Source organism: Prunus mume, linkage group LG3 (genome assembly GCF_029339155.1).
Source record: "Prunus mume cultivar Tortuosa linkage group LG3, ASM2933915v1, whole genome shotgun sequence".
Classification (NCBI taxonomy): domain Eukaryota; kingdom Viridiplantae; phylum Streptophyta; class Magnoliopsida; order Rosales; family Rosaceae; genus Prunus; species Prunus mume.
In genome coordinates, this window is record NC_142700.1 from 1844823 (window position 1) to 1860475 (window position 15653).

General features: G+C 37.3%; 3 protein-coding genes and 1 pseudogene across 4 annotated transcripts; 3 read left to right on the forward strand and 1 right to left on the reverse strand.

Annotated features, from left to right (window-relative positions):
• Window positions 1–1038: 1038 nt before the first annotated feature.
• Window positions 1039–1826, forward strand: LOC103324610 (calcium-binding protein KRP1 pseudogene; annotated as a pseudogene).
• A 2499-nt stretch (window positions 1827–4325) lies between these two features.
• LOC103324611 (uncharacterized) lies at window positions 4326–5626 on the forward strand. 2 transcript variants are annotated; one of them, XM_016793090.2, is made up of 2 exons: window positions 4326–5204; window positions 5293–5626. In XM_016793090.2, exons 1-2 carry the CDS (start codon window positions 4671–4673, stop codon window positions 5344–5346), a joined length of 588 nt encoding a protein of 195 aa, XP_016648576.2. In that variant the 5' UTR covers window positions 4326–4670; the 3' UTR covers window positions 5347–5626. The 2 variants fall into 2 exon arrangements, with proteins under 2 accessions (XP_016648576.2, XP_008224911.2); XM_008226689.2 differs by having other exon boundaries at window positions 4339–5204; window positions 5296–5626.
• A 2287-nt stretch (window positions 5627–7913) lies between these two features.
• LOC103324612 (Adenine nucleotide alpha hydrolases-like superfamily protein) lies at window positions 7914–12003 on the reverse strand. Its single transcript, XM_008226691.2, has 2 exons — window positions 11179–12003; window positions 7914–8190 (listed from the first exon to the last, which is right to left on the reverse strand). Exons 1-2 carry the CDS (start codon window positions 11858–11860, stop codon window positions 8171–8173), a joined length of 702 nt encoding a protein of 233 aa, XP_008224913.2. The 5' UTR covers window positions 11861–12003; the 3' UTR covers window positions 7914–8170.
• Window positions 12004–13137: 1134 nt separating this feature from the next.
• LOC103324613 (phosphoinositide binding protein) lies at window positions 13138–15589 on the forward strand. Its single transcript, XM_008226692.3, has 2 exons — window positions 13138–13506; window positions 14705–15589. Exons 1-2 carry the CDS (start codon window positions 13268–13270, stop codon window positions 15378–15380), a joined length of 915 nt encoding a protein of 304 aa, XP_008224914.1. The 5' UTR covers window positions 13138–13267; the 3' UTR covers window positions 15381–15589.
• Window positions 15590–15653: the final 64 nt, after the last annotated feature.

Below are 15653 nucleotides of genomic sequence, written 5' to 3' on the forward strand. Positions count from 1 at the left end.
ATACATAATAAGGAAAATCCTATTTAATTTACCAAAATTAACAACTGCCTTGCTAGGATCATTTACTTTGATTAGCACCTAAGAATAGGGTCTCAGTCCATAGGAATAATACTTGGAGCTTTCGTGTTGAATTAATCAATTTTAATCTGGTTTAACATACATGGAGTCATATATTCTATAGTATAAGGCTCTTAAATGAGGCCCTATTTCTTAATCGTTGAATCAAACAAACTAATTTTATCCAACGATTAAGAGAGATAAGGCCTCACTACAGAATTCTTGAACGTAAATGATATATAAGTTCATTATTTTTAAAGATTTATACATATGGACGGAATCAGATGCTTTTGAATCATTTCTGGACTTTGGATGGGAAAAGAATTACTTACAAGGAAACTAAAGCACTCTTGTGGGGTTTCAAATTCAAGTAGCATAGTACTTTTTTTCTCCTTAAAGAACATGCATCGGGTTTAAAGTCTACGCATATTTGAGACTTATCACACAACAATGAGTCGCATTTATATTAGGTCTTATATCATTTTTCATCTTTATTTTTGGCTTAATTATGTTATTCATTTTTCTTTTTTTCTTTTCTTTTTTAATCTGACAGGACTTAATTTGAGCAACAAACGAGAAACAATACATTAATTTACTGGTCGAATTTGACACAAACTAAGCCGTTTTTCAATTTAAATTCCTTAGATAAACAATTTCGAGGATTAATAATCTTAATAATAATCAATATTGGTAAAGAAACTCTTTCTTTGTTGATTCCTCCTTTATTATAATATCCTTATGAATTTCCATCCTAACAACTTAACTAAATAACGTGGCAAAACCCTCTCCTGTGTGTCTGATAGCTGTCAGATGTTGGATGTGGATATATGCTGATTTGGAAAGAGCCCGTGTATAATGTATGCCAACAAAGCTGCCAAGCCAAGTTTCATGTTGTCATAGGAAAATGCTACATTGCTTGCCATGACTGCTGACCCTCTCTGCTTTCTGGACCTTCCCATGTAATTTCGAGGAAAGAGAAGTCTCTGCTCAGAAAAAGAAACAGAGCAAATTTCGATCATGCCGGCAACAAACATAAATTCTCTCTTATCTGTACTCTACCTTTGTTGTCATCCACAGCCACCCTCTTTCCTCGAAATCTTCCTCATATTTTCCCCTCACTTAGTTCTACGCCTTATAAATCCTCATCTCATCTGGTCACTTTTCCACAGTACTACTCCATCCCTTACATAAAAAATACACGTAAAGCTAGCTGGCTAGCAGCCCTTAAATTTTATATAATTGCTTTGAGTTCTTTCATTTTCCCATATTGAAAAATCAATGGCTTGTCGAAATGGGGTTGTGTTTGAAGATTTCTTTCCCGCCATGGTTGACAAATTGGGAGCAGAAGGTTTCATGAAGGAGCTCTGCAATGGGTTCCGGTTATTGATAGACAGAGAGAAGGGCGTGATCACATTTGAGAGCTTGAAGAGGAACTCAGGCCTGTTGGGGTTGGAAGGCATGAGTGATGAGGAGATCATGTGCATGCTGAGGGAAGGTGATTTGGATGGTGATGGGAGTTTGAATGAGATGGAGTTTTGCACCCTCATGTTCAGATTGAGCCCTGCCATGATGCAAACTTCTAAGGAATTATTGGCGGAAGCTTTAGATTTAGATAGTGAAATGTAGTCTCTCTCTCTCTCTCTCTTAATGTGGGAATTTCATTTTCTTTCAAGTTCTTTCTTCTTCTTGGTTATCTTTCTATCTCCATAACCATCCTACTTTGCAATTTCAGGTAGCTTATAATAATTATGAGAGAGTCTTCTTCTTTATATTGTTTATTGCCTTCTTTTCTTTTCCCCTGATTTTTTTTTTTTTTTCCTTTGGGTCATTTTTTCACTGAATTTGGATAGGCAAGCATATATGATCATGCAATACTGTCGGCTTTGAAATTAGGGAGGTGCAATGTTTCAGAAGATTATTAAGATCTTATAGAAATCTGGGCCTAAACTAAAGTTGGGTCCTAGGCTTATCATGGATCACAGTATTGGATTCACCAATCCAATCCAGGTTTGTGCATGACTTTTCTGAAATCATGGGCCTAGATGGAACTAGCCAATTGGGAGCCCAATCCACCTAAGCCCAAAATGGGGAAATTCTTGGATGTCTCTAGGGCTGGTCTCGATTCGGGAATCATAAACCAACCAACAATTTGCGGTATGACTATATTTGGGACCGGTCTCAGCCTGATAGAGGTCGGAGAGGTGTGTTAACCGTAATTCGGTTAGACTGAAAATGCTATCGGTATCACCAAATACCGCCAACACCGAATTAGGCTGAGAAATCAGAAAAAAAAAAAAATCCCCTGTGAAATTTGAATCCCTAATTACAAACCCCAATTCAATTGCATCATTTAAACCAATTGAAACCCTAGATATTCCCAATTTGAAACTCTAAATATTCCTAATCAAAACCCTAAAAAGTTTACCTAATGAGCTCATCTATGATTCAGAGAGAGAGATATATATATATATATATATATATATATATTGAGACTAATGACAGAGAGGTGAGGCGAGATTGAAACCCATATATTTTTTTTGGATTTGTGTTTCAGCCGAATGGCGAGGAGAGAGACGGGAGAGTGAGTGAGGGAGAAAGTCTGAGAGTGTGAGAAAATGAGAGAGTTATACAAAATAATTATAATGAATTAATTAAATATATGTCGGTCAGTTTGGCATACCGTCGGGATTGGATTTGGGAAACTACATTGACAATTGGAGGTGTCGGTCAGTTTTCATGACTTGTCGGCCGGTTTGTGGTAAAATGTTGGTCAGTTCAGTCGGTTTTTCGATATTGCGGTATAAAATGTGAACCCCCAAACAACAAAGGAGAAAATCGACAAATGTGATCATCAATAATTTGATTCGTTCCATTTGAATGTACTGCCAAAAACCTCAGCCACATATGTGCATGTCTTTCTGCTTGCGAGAGATTGGTCCAATAATGTATATCTTACTTGATCTAGCTACTCATCAAAATTTGAAGTTCAATGGAAATGGACACCAACCCACACACATGCCACAGGTTTTTCTTTCTTCTTTTCCTTTATTTTTTTCTTGGAAGGAAGACACACAGCTACTCCTGCTTCATTGGCATTTGCAAGTAATCAAAATCAACTTTCTTTTCCTTCAATAACAAGTTATATTTGGTTACCAAATTGCTAAAGAAAGAGGCAAATTGAGTTTAATTTTGAGATTTTTAAACCCACCATCCAATGGTGACACATATGTCATATGCAGAGCAATTCGAACACCTTTCCATGAAGATACCAACTACCAAAGTGACTTCCCCAACCCACTAAACCTCATTTTAGAATGCAACGTGATTGAATTTCTTCTAATGAAAAAAAAAAAAACCCCTTTCCACCAACCTCTAAATTCCAATTAAATCACTACAACTACCCTGAAGAGTGTTTTTTTTACCAAAGAGTTCAAGTGAGTCCCCATAATTTCTTGTTCACTGCAATATAGACACCTGTCCATCTGTCTACATATGCAAGTACAACAATTGTTGTTATTGTTAGCAGAATTGTGTGAGATATTTAAATCTGAGAGACAAGGATGAAAGGGCAAAAGTAGCTTATCTTGCATCCATCTGGGTGTCTAAATTCAGAGAGCACTGAGTGCATGCATGACCAACCACAAATTGCTTGAAACGGGGCCGATGGGTGGACCTCTGGTCTCTTCTACTTACCCCACCCCAAAAATCCATTAAATCCATTGCATGGCATTGGTAGGTGCCATCCGATGTGTCAAATTTCTAGGTCATGTTGAAGGGTCAAGAGTGCTGACTCAGTGCACCTAATTGTCATCCTTAATTAAACTTCTACCGTGCGAATGTGAATTAAGCCACTTGATCAATGTGAATTAAGTCACTTGATCAAGATAATGTATCTTCCTCGTTACACTCGAGTTTGAATTCCTTCTCATATATTAGAGTAATTTTAGAACTTTCTCCTTATCAAACAAAGAAAAAAACTTGTGTGGTGAAGTCTCTGCCTACAAAGTTTTTACTCTATTTCCTTCCATATTGTGCTAAAAGTCTTCTTGTGATTCTTATTCAAACAAATGTGTACAAATAATACACAACAATATCAACACCAGTGATATCACATCCAGTTGTCACATCTTTTTTTTCCTTTTTTCTTCCCAAAATCAATGGTGTTCTGAATGAATTGTTTTATGGTCTTTTTTTAATTTTTCTTTTTCTATGATGGGATAAGTATGTTTGTGAGAATAGTTATCCATAAGTAGGTCAATGCTCTCCCAAAGTAACTTTTATCTGTATTTCTTCTGCCAATCAAGTTGCCCCATAAACTCAAGGAGCCAGAGTGATTGGTGTATCTTTATTCTCTCCCAGCTCAGAAGGGAAATAAAAATTCCGTCTTTGAAAAAAAAAATGAAGGAAAGAAAGAAAGAAAACAGGGGGTTTGTTTTGAATATAAATAGGTGCAAGTTGCCCTGCACCATGTGTTTTCAGTTTCTTCCCTTTTATATACACCCAGGGAATTAACAACAAAGAACAGAAGTAAGATGTGGTTAAGGAATCAAAACTAAGAGGGATTGACTTGTCTTGGCGGAGAGAGAGAGAGAGAGAGAGAGAGAGAGAGAGAGATGAAGAAGAAGTGTGAGCTTTGTGATTCTGCAGCAAAGATGTATTGTGAATCAGATCAGGCTAGCCTGTGTTGGGAGTGTGACATCAAGGTTCATGCTGCAAACTTCCTGGTGGCTAAGCATTCAAGGACTCTGCTTTGCCATGTCTGTCAATCTCCAACCCCCTGGACTGGCTCCGGACTCAACCTCGGCCCTACAGTTTCGGTTTGCGAGAAATGCATTCATACTTCTAACCAGGAACCCAGAAATGAAGAAAATGATGAACAAGAAGAAGATGATGATCATGACCATGATCATGATGATAGAGATGATGGAGAAAATAACCCTGAAGAAGAAGATGATGGTGATGATGATGATGGGGATCGGGATGATGATGATGATGAAGAAAATCAAGTTGTTCCATGGTCTCCTCCACCAGTCTCATCAAGTTCTTTAAGTAGCAGTGAAGAATGTTTCAGTGAAAGCCTCTCCAAATCAACAACAGCATTTTCGTGTAAGCGCATGCGCTCCTGCAATTCACACTCGAATTTTCAGGTATTTTAGTTCTTCACTTAAATTAACCTTGCTACTATTTTTATGGCTTTTCTCTTAGCCTCACCTAAACAGAACAACTTTTCAAAAGCAGAACAACGAGGGCCTCAATTGGGACAAAAGGACCCGAAGAGAACCCAGATGACCAGATCAAGCAATGTTGAAGTGAAACCGATTTCAAGAAAAAAAAAAAATCAAGGCAAGAACAAGTTTAAGACCATCATTGGTTTCTGCAAATCTAGCTGTTAATGAAGGCTTTAAAGATTAAGAGTCACACAGTTTCAGGTGAATTTTCTCATCTTTAAGGCCATTGTGAGTTTTGTGACTTCAAATTTCAATTGGATCCTCACAAGTCTCACCATTACTCTTGTAATGTAAGCAGATTGTGCTGTATAAACCCAATATTATTCTCTGTTTTTTCTGTACTTTATGTTTGCACAAAGTTTCTGCAAGTAGCAAAACTCCATTTTTCCTCCACCTAGCAAAAAGTCTGAGCCACAAGTTTTTTCCAGTCCCCTGTTTTTGAAGCCCTCCCTCTCTCTCTCTCTCTCTCTCTCTCTCTCTCTCTCTTTCTCTCTCTCTCTCTCTCTGCCATAATTTTCCAGCATCTTGGAAGGAAAAAAGTAGAATATGATTTGACCGTACGAGTAGACCAAATGGTTCGCTTTAGCCGCGCACATAACGCAAGATATAATAAAAAGGTCTCCATATTTAGGTTTACGTTGGCTCAGTGTCAGATCAAAGGTTATTTTTCTAGTCAAATTTAGTTGTTAAACACTCAACAACACATAGGAGGAATTAGGGGATGCTAATCTTAAATTAAAACATCCCTTAATTCTAAATCGGATGAGTAATTTCGTAGACTTTTTGTTATTATATTGGGGAGGTTTGGTCTGAGCAGGTTGTTACCAGATTGAGAGAAGCATAGAAAATTGCTTTTGTAATGTGTAATTAGTATTACTAGTAGAATATATAGCTCTAGAGAATGGGAGGTGGGGTCAAAGCATGAAACATGTCCACGTGCCTGCCATAATTCATGAATTAGCAAAGAGTATTTTTTTATTAGCAACTTGATTAGTGATTTATTATGAAAGCTAAGCTACTAATAAACTAATATTAAAATTTGAAAGAAAGAAACAAGGAATCAAAGAGGAAGGGGAGGGGAGCTAGTCAGCCTAGGCCTTGAGGGTTTTGTTTGTGGTGGGAAATTGTTGCTTGTAGAGGGAGACAAGTTTTATTATGTGGTTGTGGTGGATCCAATTGAAGATTTCTAACACCCGGAGATGTGAGATAATTTGGGTCCGTCTGTGTTTTTGATTGGTTGCCCTTTGGATTCTGTTTTACTTAAGCTGTTCACCATTTTTGTCTGCCGTGTGCATACGTGACAGCCACGATCCACAACGGGAATAGAGAAGTATTTTTCCGCCACGGAACGAGTTATTCCTTCCTATTATGTAATTTGCAATGGTGGCCACTTTTTAAGTAGGCCTTTATATGGAAAATAAATATTCTGCCCTTCTTCCGTCCTTTACTTACATCACCAAAGTGACGTCGTTCTTTTGCACTTTGGATTTGCCGAGACAATGAAATCTTGACAACAGGGACCAAATCCTCTATCATGGATTCTTCACACATGCTTTCTTTTTCTTCTCTCTTTTTTACCTCTTCAAAGAAGAAAAATACACACTAAAATGCTGGTACAGACTGACTGATTAAGGTTAAATCTAATCCGAGATCTGATTCACACTAATTAAGTCATTATTAAACAGAGAAGATGCTATCAGAGCAAAGATCATTGGCTTTGATGAATTTTATTAAGACTAACAGCTAGCTGGTAGCCCACCACTTTTGAATTTATGTACCAATGATTTATTTCACTCAAAACACTTTTTCCATTTTAACAATCACAAAAAACGTGCTCCTAGAATCAATAATTCAAGTCACTCATGCATTTACATATATAAAGTGTAAAATATTATAGTAAATCATTATATATAAATAAGTATAGTGTGTTTAATCTTCTTTCATTAATTACTACATATTTTCTACACTCATAGTGTTTGTTATCTCGCTATATAATCAATTTAAATCAATTAAACTCATAATGCTATGTATTTCCTTCTAATTTTTTGTAATAGACTAATAGATAATTGACTAAATAAACATTCTCCAAAATTTCAATAAAAATTTATAAATTTTTCTTACAATTTTCATGATTTTGATTTAATTTTTATCAATATCGATAATATTTCCATTGAAATTTCCGTATTTTAAAATTACCAATATTTTCGATATCCATCGATATTTTAGACCTTGTTTCACTCAAAACACTTTTTCCATTTCAACAATCACAAAAAAGTGCTCCTAGTCCTAGCTATATAATCAATAATCTAATCAAAGAGTTCCAATTTCCAAATTGAAAATAGATACAGATCTCGGAGTCTGGACACACTGACATGTTTATTTAAAATTCCCAAATTGCCCTTTATGAAGCCCCAAAGGCCCAAACCAAATCAGGCCTGGGGCTGAATTGGGTTGGTTTGGGCCTTTAGGGCTTCATAAAAGGTAATTTGGGGTCTTCGGTTGGTTGGGTTTTATGAATCCCCAAACAATTTAGAAGCAACAGTACCTTTTTTTTTTTTTTTTGCCTACAAATGTTATGAATCTCGAAGAGGAAGAAGTGCAGTCTTATAAGTTGTATGTTCAGAATACTAAAAAGGAAGAATAAGATAGAAATCATGCATTATTCATCATCCCGGAGCTCCATAAACATGCAAGGCAGTGAAAAGGTGGTTAAAACAAAAGATGAGCAGATTCGGACATTCAGTCAATAATGCCACAAACCAAAAAGAAAAGACTGAGACGGACTCAGTACTACTACCGCCACACTTTTTCATACAACATGATTACATACGAACCAGGAGTATTTGATAAACATCATCTGAAAGCTCTTCACCATCTCCATCTGTTCAACGCGCCTTGTCTGAATCTGCAAGCCATGAAATTCAGTGTGAATTTTCAACTGAATCATTGATAGAGAGAAATTCAGCACCTCTAATGATGATTTGTGGAAGATAAAATCATAGAAAAGCTATTCCAAAAGACCTAACCTAACCTAACAAGATGAACTTATTTACTTAAATACCCTACCCATGCCCTCTAGGTCCTCCTTTCTTGAGGAGGAACTCTACCAGTAAGCATTTGATTTCAGCCCTTACAAGATTATTATCCATTATAATCATAGGCCATTCATAGCTACATTTTGGGTTCAATGGGTTTGTATCACACTATCATGCAAACAGCATTGTCATAATACCACGCATACAATGCGCCAGGTAAGATTCAATCACTCATCAAACACTTACCTAATCACCATCAACCCCTTGTTCAGTGTTCTTGAATCGTTAGTTTCTAGCAGAACAAACTTCTATAAAACAGGTTTCAGATGTACAATGGATACCACCCACACAACAGCACAAATGAATTGAAACAAAATTCTCCTCTCATGAGACAGGTCTAGTGCAATGTATACCCGCCATGCAACAGCACATATAGTAGTTTCAATCTGCCATTTCTATTTGCCTTAGGTCCGTTAAACAAAAATGTATCTACTGGTAGTAGATGTCCTCATTGTAGACATGGAGCACTAGCAAGGCACGCTAGTTATAAGCACCATAAAAACTACTTTTTGTGCTAGTTATAAGCAAGGATTAAAATATCGGCCGTGCAGATAATATCGGGCCTCCAATTTATAGATATTTTGAGGGATATATCGTTATCGTTTTGGGTATCGGGAAAAAATCAACAAAAATGACAGATATAGGCATTGAAACACATAATTTTGGTGTAAAACTTTCATAAATGTTATGTACATTGTCAATGAATGTATTGAACAAATAAAACTCAAAATTTACTAATAATAAGATATATATATATATATATATGATGAAATATAAGTGGTATGTAATACGCGTTAATGAAAAGTTTGAAAATAAAAAGTTGATTAGAATGAATAAACCATGCATAAATCCATAGTTTATTTGAACATTGGATTACAATTTAGATGAGTGTCCAACTACATAAATGAAGAGCTCCTATGAGGTTCAAACAATGTAGAACAACCATCTAGATTCGTACAATAATCATACCAAGTCATGTAACCCGAGTAGTTTGTAAGCCATGTTTGAACATGGTGCACATATGTCTCTCTTGAGCTCCCTACTGTCATCCCATATATGGGATAGTTAGGATTAACCCAACTAGTAGGTCCATAATCTGTTTCATCATCTTGAACTCCATATCTAGTTCCACTATAATCAGACATGACATAACCATAGCCATCATAAGATTCATTTGAGTTAGTACTAGGTCTATATTCTTTTGATGCATACTCTAAAACATGCATACTCCAAAACATCTTTTGAATTGAATATTGCCAAAAGCCTTCACACATATATCTAATCACTGCACATATACCTCCAAAAAATCTTTTCAGTTTCAATTTGCTTCAAAACTTTTGAATTTTTTTGGGTTTTGTTATGGGTATCGGAAAATATCGGGAATATCGGCAAAATATCGGGGATATCGCACTTATCGGGGATATATCGTCGATATCGGGGAAAATATGACCTTACCCCCCAATATCGGTGTCGACAGTTCAAAATATCGATATATCGGTGTATCGGCCGATATTTCAATCCTTGGTTATAAGCACCATAAAAACTACTTTTTGTGTAACCAACATTTACATTCAAAAGATCAATGGAAAAAGGAAAAAATCACACATTGATGCCAAGAGAAAACATTTAGAAGTGCTTGAAAGAACCTCCTGCGTGACGAACATAATTCAACATGGGAATCAAAATTCCACCATTATAACTTTTCCTAATAAAAGGACTTCTTTTCATTAAACCAAGGAAAAAATAACCCTCTAAGAATATAGATGGAATACTAGAGAAGTCCTAAGCATTCCCGCAATTTATATTTTACACACTATCAAAGTAAATGAAAGAAATTGAAATGCCAACACCTAATTGTTATATTTGGTTCTTAGAAATCAAATGCATTGATGCTGAATTAGTCTCAAAATCTAAATATGAATGTATATGAAGAATCCATGATTTGAGGATTGCATTTAATGAGGAGGAAAAGAATGAAAGGAGACAAGCAAGTGGATCACCACCCACCACCCATCAACCCAGGTGTTTAGCTACATCAACTTATCACCAGGAGAAAACAGAACAACATCTGCTTACGTGTATTAGGTAACAAACAAATAGTAATACGTTACTTTAGAAGAGGTGACAAAAAAAGAGAAACCGTCTAACTAACCAGACGCAAAATATAAGGCTTTAATGACGTATCTCGTTCTTGAATGCAGTGTTTTTGGCACAAAAGATCAAAAGAAAGGAAACATACAACTCTGTCAACTTTTTGATTTAGATTGCAGTGGCTTAGATAGAGCATTAAAGAATTGGAACACATGAGTGAAACAAAAATCAGAAAGCAAAAACTTTAACATACTGGAGCATATTTCCAAACATACCCAGGTGGAAAAAGAAGGTGAGGGAAGCAAATGGTATACCTTCTCTGCAAGAATGACCTGAATGCTATCTCTTAATCTCGTCATTTACAATCATATGGCAAATGAAGTACACTACTAACAAAGCTACTTTTTAAGCACGAATCTTAAACCAGACATCAATCCAATTTAGTTAAAACTAAACAAAGAAAAACTGACAATAATCTCCAAACACATGGATTCTGAATCCAATGCATAATTGTTGTCTGATAATAACTAAAACTGTATTATGAGGAATTTATTTGCACCAAAAAAAAAAAAAAACAGAGCAACAATGAATTTAACAGAAGCAGAGTTAATATTCTATGCATTGTAATAAATTACGAATTAGAAAGAGAAAAAATGAAATGGAGCTGAGAAATCAAAGAAGAAACTGCAGAGAGATAGAGATTCAACCTTTCTCCAAAGCGTCATGGAACTCCGGCTCTTCCTCACGCACGACCGGACAGCCAAATTTACCTTGCTTTGCGACGTCGTTTTCGTCCTTTTCATCGGAGAACCTTACGACGATGACAGGACAGACGCAGTGATGCACACAGTAGTCACTGACACTGCCGAGCCTGGCCTTGGAGGTCGTCTTTGAAGCGCCGAAGCCCCGGCTGCCCATAACGACGGCGCTGAGGCCGAGCCTCTCGACCTCCAAGCACAACCTCTCCTTCATGTCGTGGTCCTTCACTATGTGGATCTTGTACGGAGTCTTAGCCTCTTCCAGAGGCTTGGCGAGGTCGTTGGCCTTGGTGACGGTGAAATTGTCGAAATCGTCCTCGAGCTTCTGCTGAGACTCTTGGTCTTCAGGGATGGAGACATCGGTGGCGCCCCAGTCAGCACCGTAGAGGACGCTGGTGGGGCGGACGTGGAGGAGGATGACGGCATCGCCGGGGCGGAGGTAATTCTGGACGGCCCATTTGACGGCGAAGGCGCTCTCGTCGCTGAGATCGACGGCGATCCCGATTCGGCGCTGGGCCCCGGAGGTGGGGGTCCCACTCGGAGGGTAACGCGGGGACGACGGTTGGACTACGATTGCCGCTGACTGACGATCTCCTGGTTCTTTAAGTGGGCTCTTCCTCGGAGAAGCCATGGATTGATTGCTATTGAAGAAGAAGATGGCAAAGAGAAGAAGAAACAAATGAAGGGGTTACCAGTACTTTCTCAGTAAACACCGTCAAGGTCACAAGGTCACAAGGTCACATGTGTTTGTTTGAGTCAATCTCCAAAGCTTCTTAAAATATAAGAGAAAGCTAATTAATATTTTATTTTATCCTTCTATATTTGGTTACTTTGCTCTGTAAATACTGTAATTTCAATATTTATTTTAATTAGACTTTCTTACAAATTACCACTTTTTTATTATTATAAGAAGGCAATAGAATTTTATTAGATTTATAAGAATAAATAGTACAAAGGATAGATACATAAGGGAGCCATTTCAATAACAATAAAGCAATTATGGGTAAAACTTCCGCAACCTGCCGAAAAACTGAAACAATATGGAGAGAATCACACTAAAAAATAACTTTTCTAAAACTCCGTTTAACTGTCATAATTTTCCCGTATCTAATTCAATGACATCAAAGACAAAAATTAGTCACTAACCAACATGACTATCTTAAAGAGACTAAGGACACCCAGCAAACTTAACTAAATTTTTCTAGAATCATGGGAGAAGAAAAACACATAAAACTCATAGAGTTTCTAAATTTTATTGAACAAACTAAATCAAATAATAAAAAAACTAAAACAACCTCCACTAAAGGAAAATCAATCTCATCTAATCTTCTTTCGGAGCATGACATAGAGAGCACCACCTAGTTATTCTTGGACATCAATGCACCAATGAGCAGTGGATCTATCATGAACAAGCCGCAACACCTCAAGAAGCAGCCTCGCAAGATGAAGCACAACCAAACCCAACCCAAATTTGAGACAATAGATCTACCAAAACAAGAGTAGATCGACATAGATCCACCAAAAGCCGAAGAATATTGAAGATCCGACGAGATCTAACATAATGAAAAAGGACATTGACTTGCAAATTAATGGTCTCATATTTGAACTCTATGTCATTATAGTAATGTATATGTGAGAAACTTCCCTCCTCTCTAGTTTAGATTATCACTTGGAATTAAAAAAATGACTATAAATCTATAACTTAACCATATATGCAACGATAAATTATAAATTGACTCCAAATTTTTTTCCTGTGGTAAATTGCAACACGAAGTGTATAATTCCAAAGGTATTAGTGTAATGGTTAATTAAAAAAGGAATTGTGGTCGCCATGTTGTCGTTGTAGTTCCCGCGGCATGTCGTTTAATATGGCGGTGGTAATAAAATTCCTAATCCAAATCGAAATCGGGTTCAGGCACCTCAAATATATTTAGGGCTGCTTCTGTATCTCTCTTCCCAAATCCCAAATCCCCAAATCGAATCCGAATCCAAGACCAGACGAGCGTACCAAATTCGTTTCAATCGTCTCTGAGAAAATATGCCTCAGAGGCACTCAAAGAACAACAACGACCTCGCTTTCTTCACCTACGATGAGAAGAAAAAGCTAGGCTATGGAACGCAGAAGGAGAGGCTGGGCAGGGACTCCATCAAGCCTTTCGACGCTTGTTGCCTCTGCTTAAAGCACTTCATTAACCCCATGTGCTGCCAGAAAGGCCACGTGTTTTGTAAAGAATGCATTTTCGAGTGCTTGCTTTCTCAGAAGAAAGATATCCAGAGGTACGTTGCCTCTCTATCTATCTCAAACCTCCAATTTTCACAAATTTTTTGTTATTATTAGTGTCCGGTTTTATTTTATTTATTCGTTTTCTCTGTGAATTTGGCTTTGATGCATTGAATTTCTGTATTTGACAAAGAGCTTATGAGTAGAAGATAGGGTCCAATAGAGGTGGGAGCTCTTCGAAAATAGGGTTAGGTTTTTGGATGACATGAATATCACTGTGTACCCGAAAGCTTCCACCTTTAATAAAGTAGAAAGTACTTAATTGGCCCAATAAACCAACTTCAACTCGTAGAGAACACTATTGACACTCCTAAGATCGTTTGAGAAGCCCCATTCTGCATTGGATAAAAAATTTGAAAGTGGGATTTTGCTTGGTAATCATAATTTCAATGCCATTTATATTTGTTTTTGTCACCTTCCTTCATAAAGGAGCTAGCTTTTTCAGCTACCTAGGACCCCTCTTGGAGGTTGCCATAGTATTATCTCATTTGAATTGGGTTCCGGCTTTCTGTGTAGTATGTTACTGTTGATTACAACTCAAATGTGGGTTTTCTTCTATGGGATGAAAGAATTTCAGAAGTATGTTCTATATTAATGGCAAAAGTGAAAGATAGGAAAAGAAATGCATTTTTTATATAGTTATTTTTCCTTCAATTTGCATCTTAACTAACATAATTCTATAGCTTTTCTTTGTGTGATTGGTTAATCATTTTGGCTCAGCTACTAACATGGTTTCGGAATATAAAGCCTAATAAATGTTATTCAAACCCTATTCGACTAGGCTAATGTAGTTTTATTTCGACTAGGCTAATGTAGTTTTATAGTTTTATTACTGAATGAGATTATCTGTTACTGAGGAATATGGTTTATGCATGTAGTGCAATTCCATGGAGCCTAATATATGTACTTCCATAGGGAAACCAATTGGTAACTTTAAAACTGACATGCATTTAAGTGTGCTTATAGAAGCCAAACATGGTTGCTGGTTGTTAGTTTTTGTAGTTGCGTGGTCCATGTCTGTGTTCTGGGTTCCTCAAGGCTTCCTATGGAAGCTGTGAGCTTGGCCGAGCTTGATGCCTTTTGGCTGTATTTATTTTCACTGGCTCTTGAGTAAAATGTCTCCTGGGTTTGTTATATATAAATTCTATCCTTTCTGCGGTTTGTGCTTAAGAGGTTGTTTCTTCCACTTGGCAGAAAGCAAGCTGCACATACTGCTCAGCAGAAGCAAGAGAACCAAGAGGAAGAAGAGAAGTTACTGCAGCAGAAAGCTAGAGAGCTCGAGGCTTTTGATCAGCAAAACCATGGTGCACTACCGCAATACAATGATAGAAACCAGAACCGAGATAAGACTGGTTTCCATGGTGCCAATAGTGTTAAGGTCACCTCTTATGAAGAAGAGGCGCTTCGGACAATGAAAGCATTTTGGCTTCCTTCCGCTACACCTGCAGCTCCTGCTAAAGTAGATGCTCCTTCTACAAGCACTGTCTGTCCAGAAGGAAGCGAGAAACTAAAGCTGAAGTCCCTTTTCCCTGTTTATTACACAGAAGACAGTAGTGAGGAGAAGAAATCTTCATCTCTGGATAAGACATTTATCTGTCCGAGCTGCAAGGTTACTTTGACCAACACGATGTCGCTCGTGGCTCTTAGTTCATGCGGGCACGTCTTTTGTAAGAAATGTGCTGATAAGTTCATGGCTGTAGATAAGGTTTGCCTTGTTTGCGACAAGGGATGTAAAGAAAGGCATTTGGTGAACTTGGCAAAAGGTGGAACAGGCTTTGCTGGCCATGGAGATAATCTTGAAGCAAAAGACTTCAAGCATTTGGGGAGTGGCTCGGGATTAGGGTTGGTTAGACCCGCAGTGAAGACTTGACCTCTGAAATTTTAGGGTTTGGTGACTTTAACACCAAGTTCTCCATCCTTTTTTGGATCTCTTTTGTTGTGGCTTTCAATGTTATTTATATACAGCAACATTGGGGCATCTTTTATCTGTAAGTTGAGTTGTGTGTCTATGCATTGCTTGAACATGTTTTATGATTCTGCACTTTGGTTAATGAGCAATTAAACATGGGCTGTGGTAAATTGGTTTTAGATAATGACTTTATTGATGTTGCTAAATGAGTGGCCCACTTCACAAGCCATTATA

Coding starts and splice junctions, on each gene's coding strand:
- LOC103324611 (XM_016793090.2), top strand. CDS start 4,671: ATGAAGAAGAAGTGTGAGCTTTGTGATTCTGCAGCAAAGATGTATTGT. Junction 5,205..5,292: donor ATTCACACTCGAATTTTCAG/GTATTTTAGTTC, acceptor ACTTTTCAAAAG/CAGAACAACGAGGGCCTCAA.
- LOC103324612 (XM_008226691.2), bottom strand. CDS start 11,860: ATGGCTTCTCCGAGGAAGAGCCCACTTAAAGAACCAGGAGATCGTCAG. Junction 8,191..11,178: donor CCATGACGCTTTGGAGAAAG/GTTGAATCTCTA, acceptor CATGGCTTGCAG/ATTCAGACAAGGCGCGTTGA.
- LOC103324613 (XM_008226692.3), top strand. CDS start 13,268: ATGCCTCAGAGGCACTCAAAGAACAACAACGACCTCGCTTTCTTCACC. Junction 13,507..14,704: donor CAGAAGAAAGATATCCAGAG/GTACGTTGCCTC, acceptor TCCACTTGGCAG/AAAGCAAGCTGCACATACTG.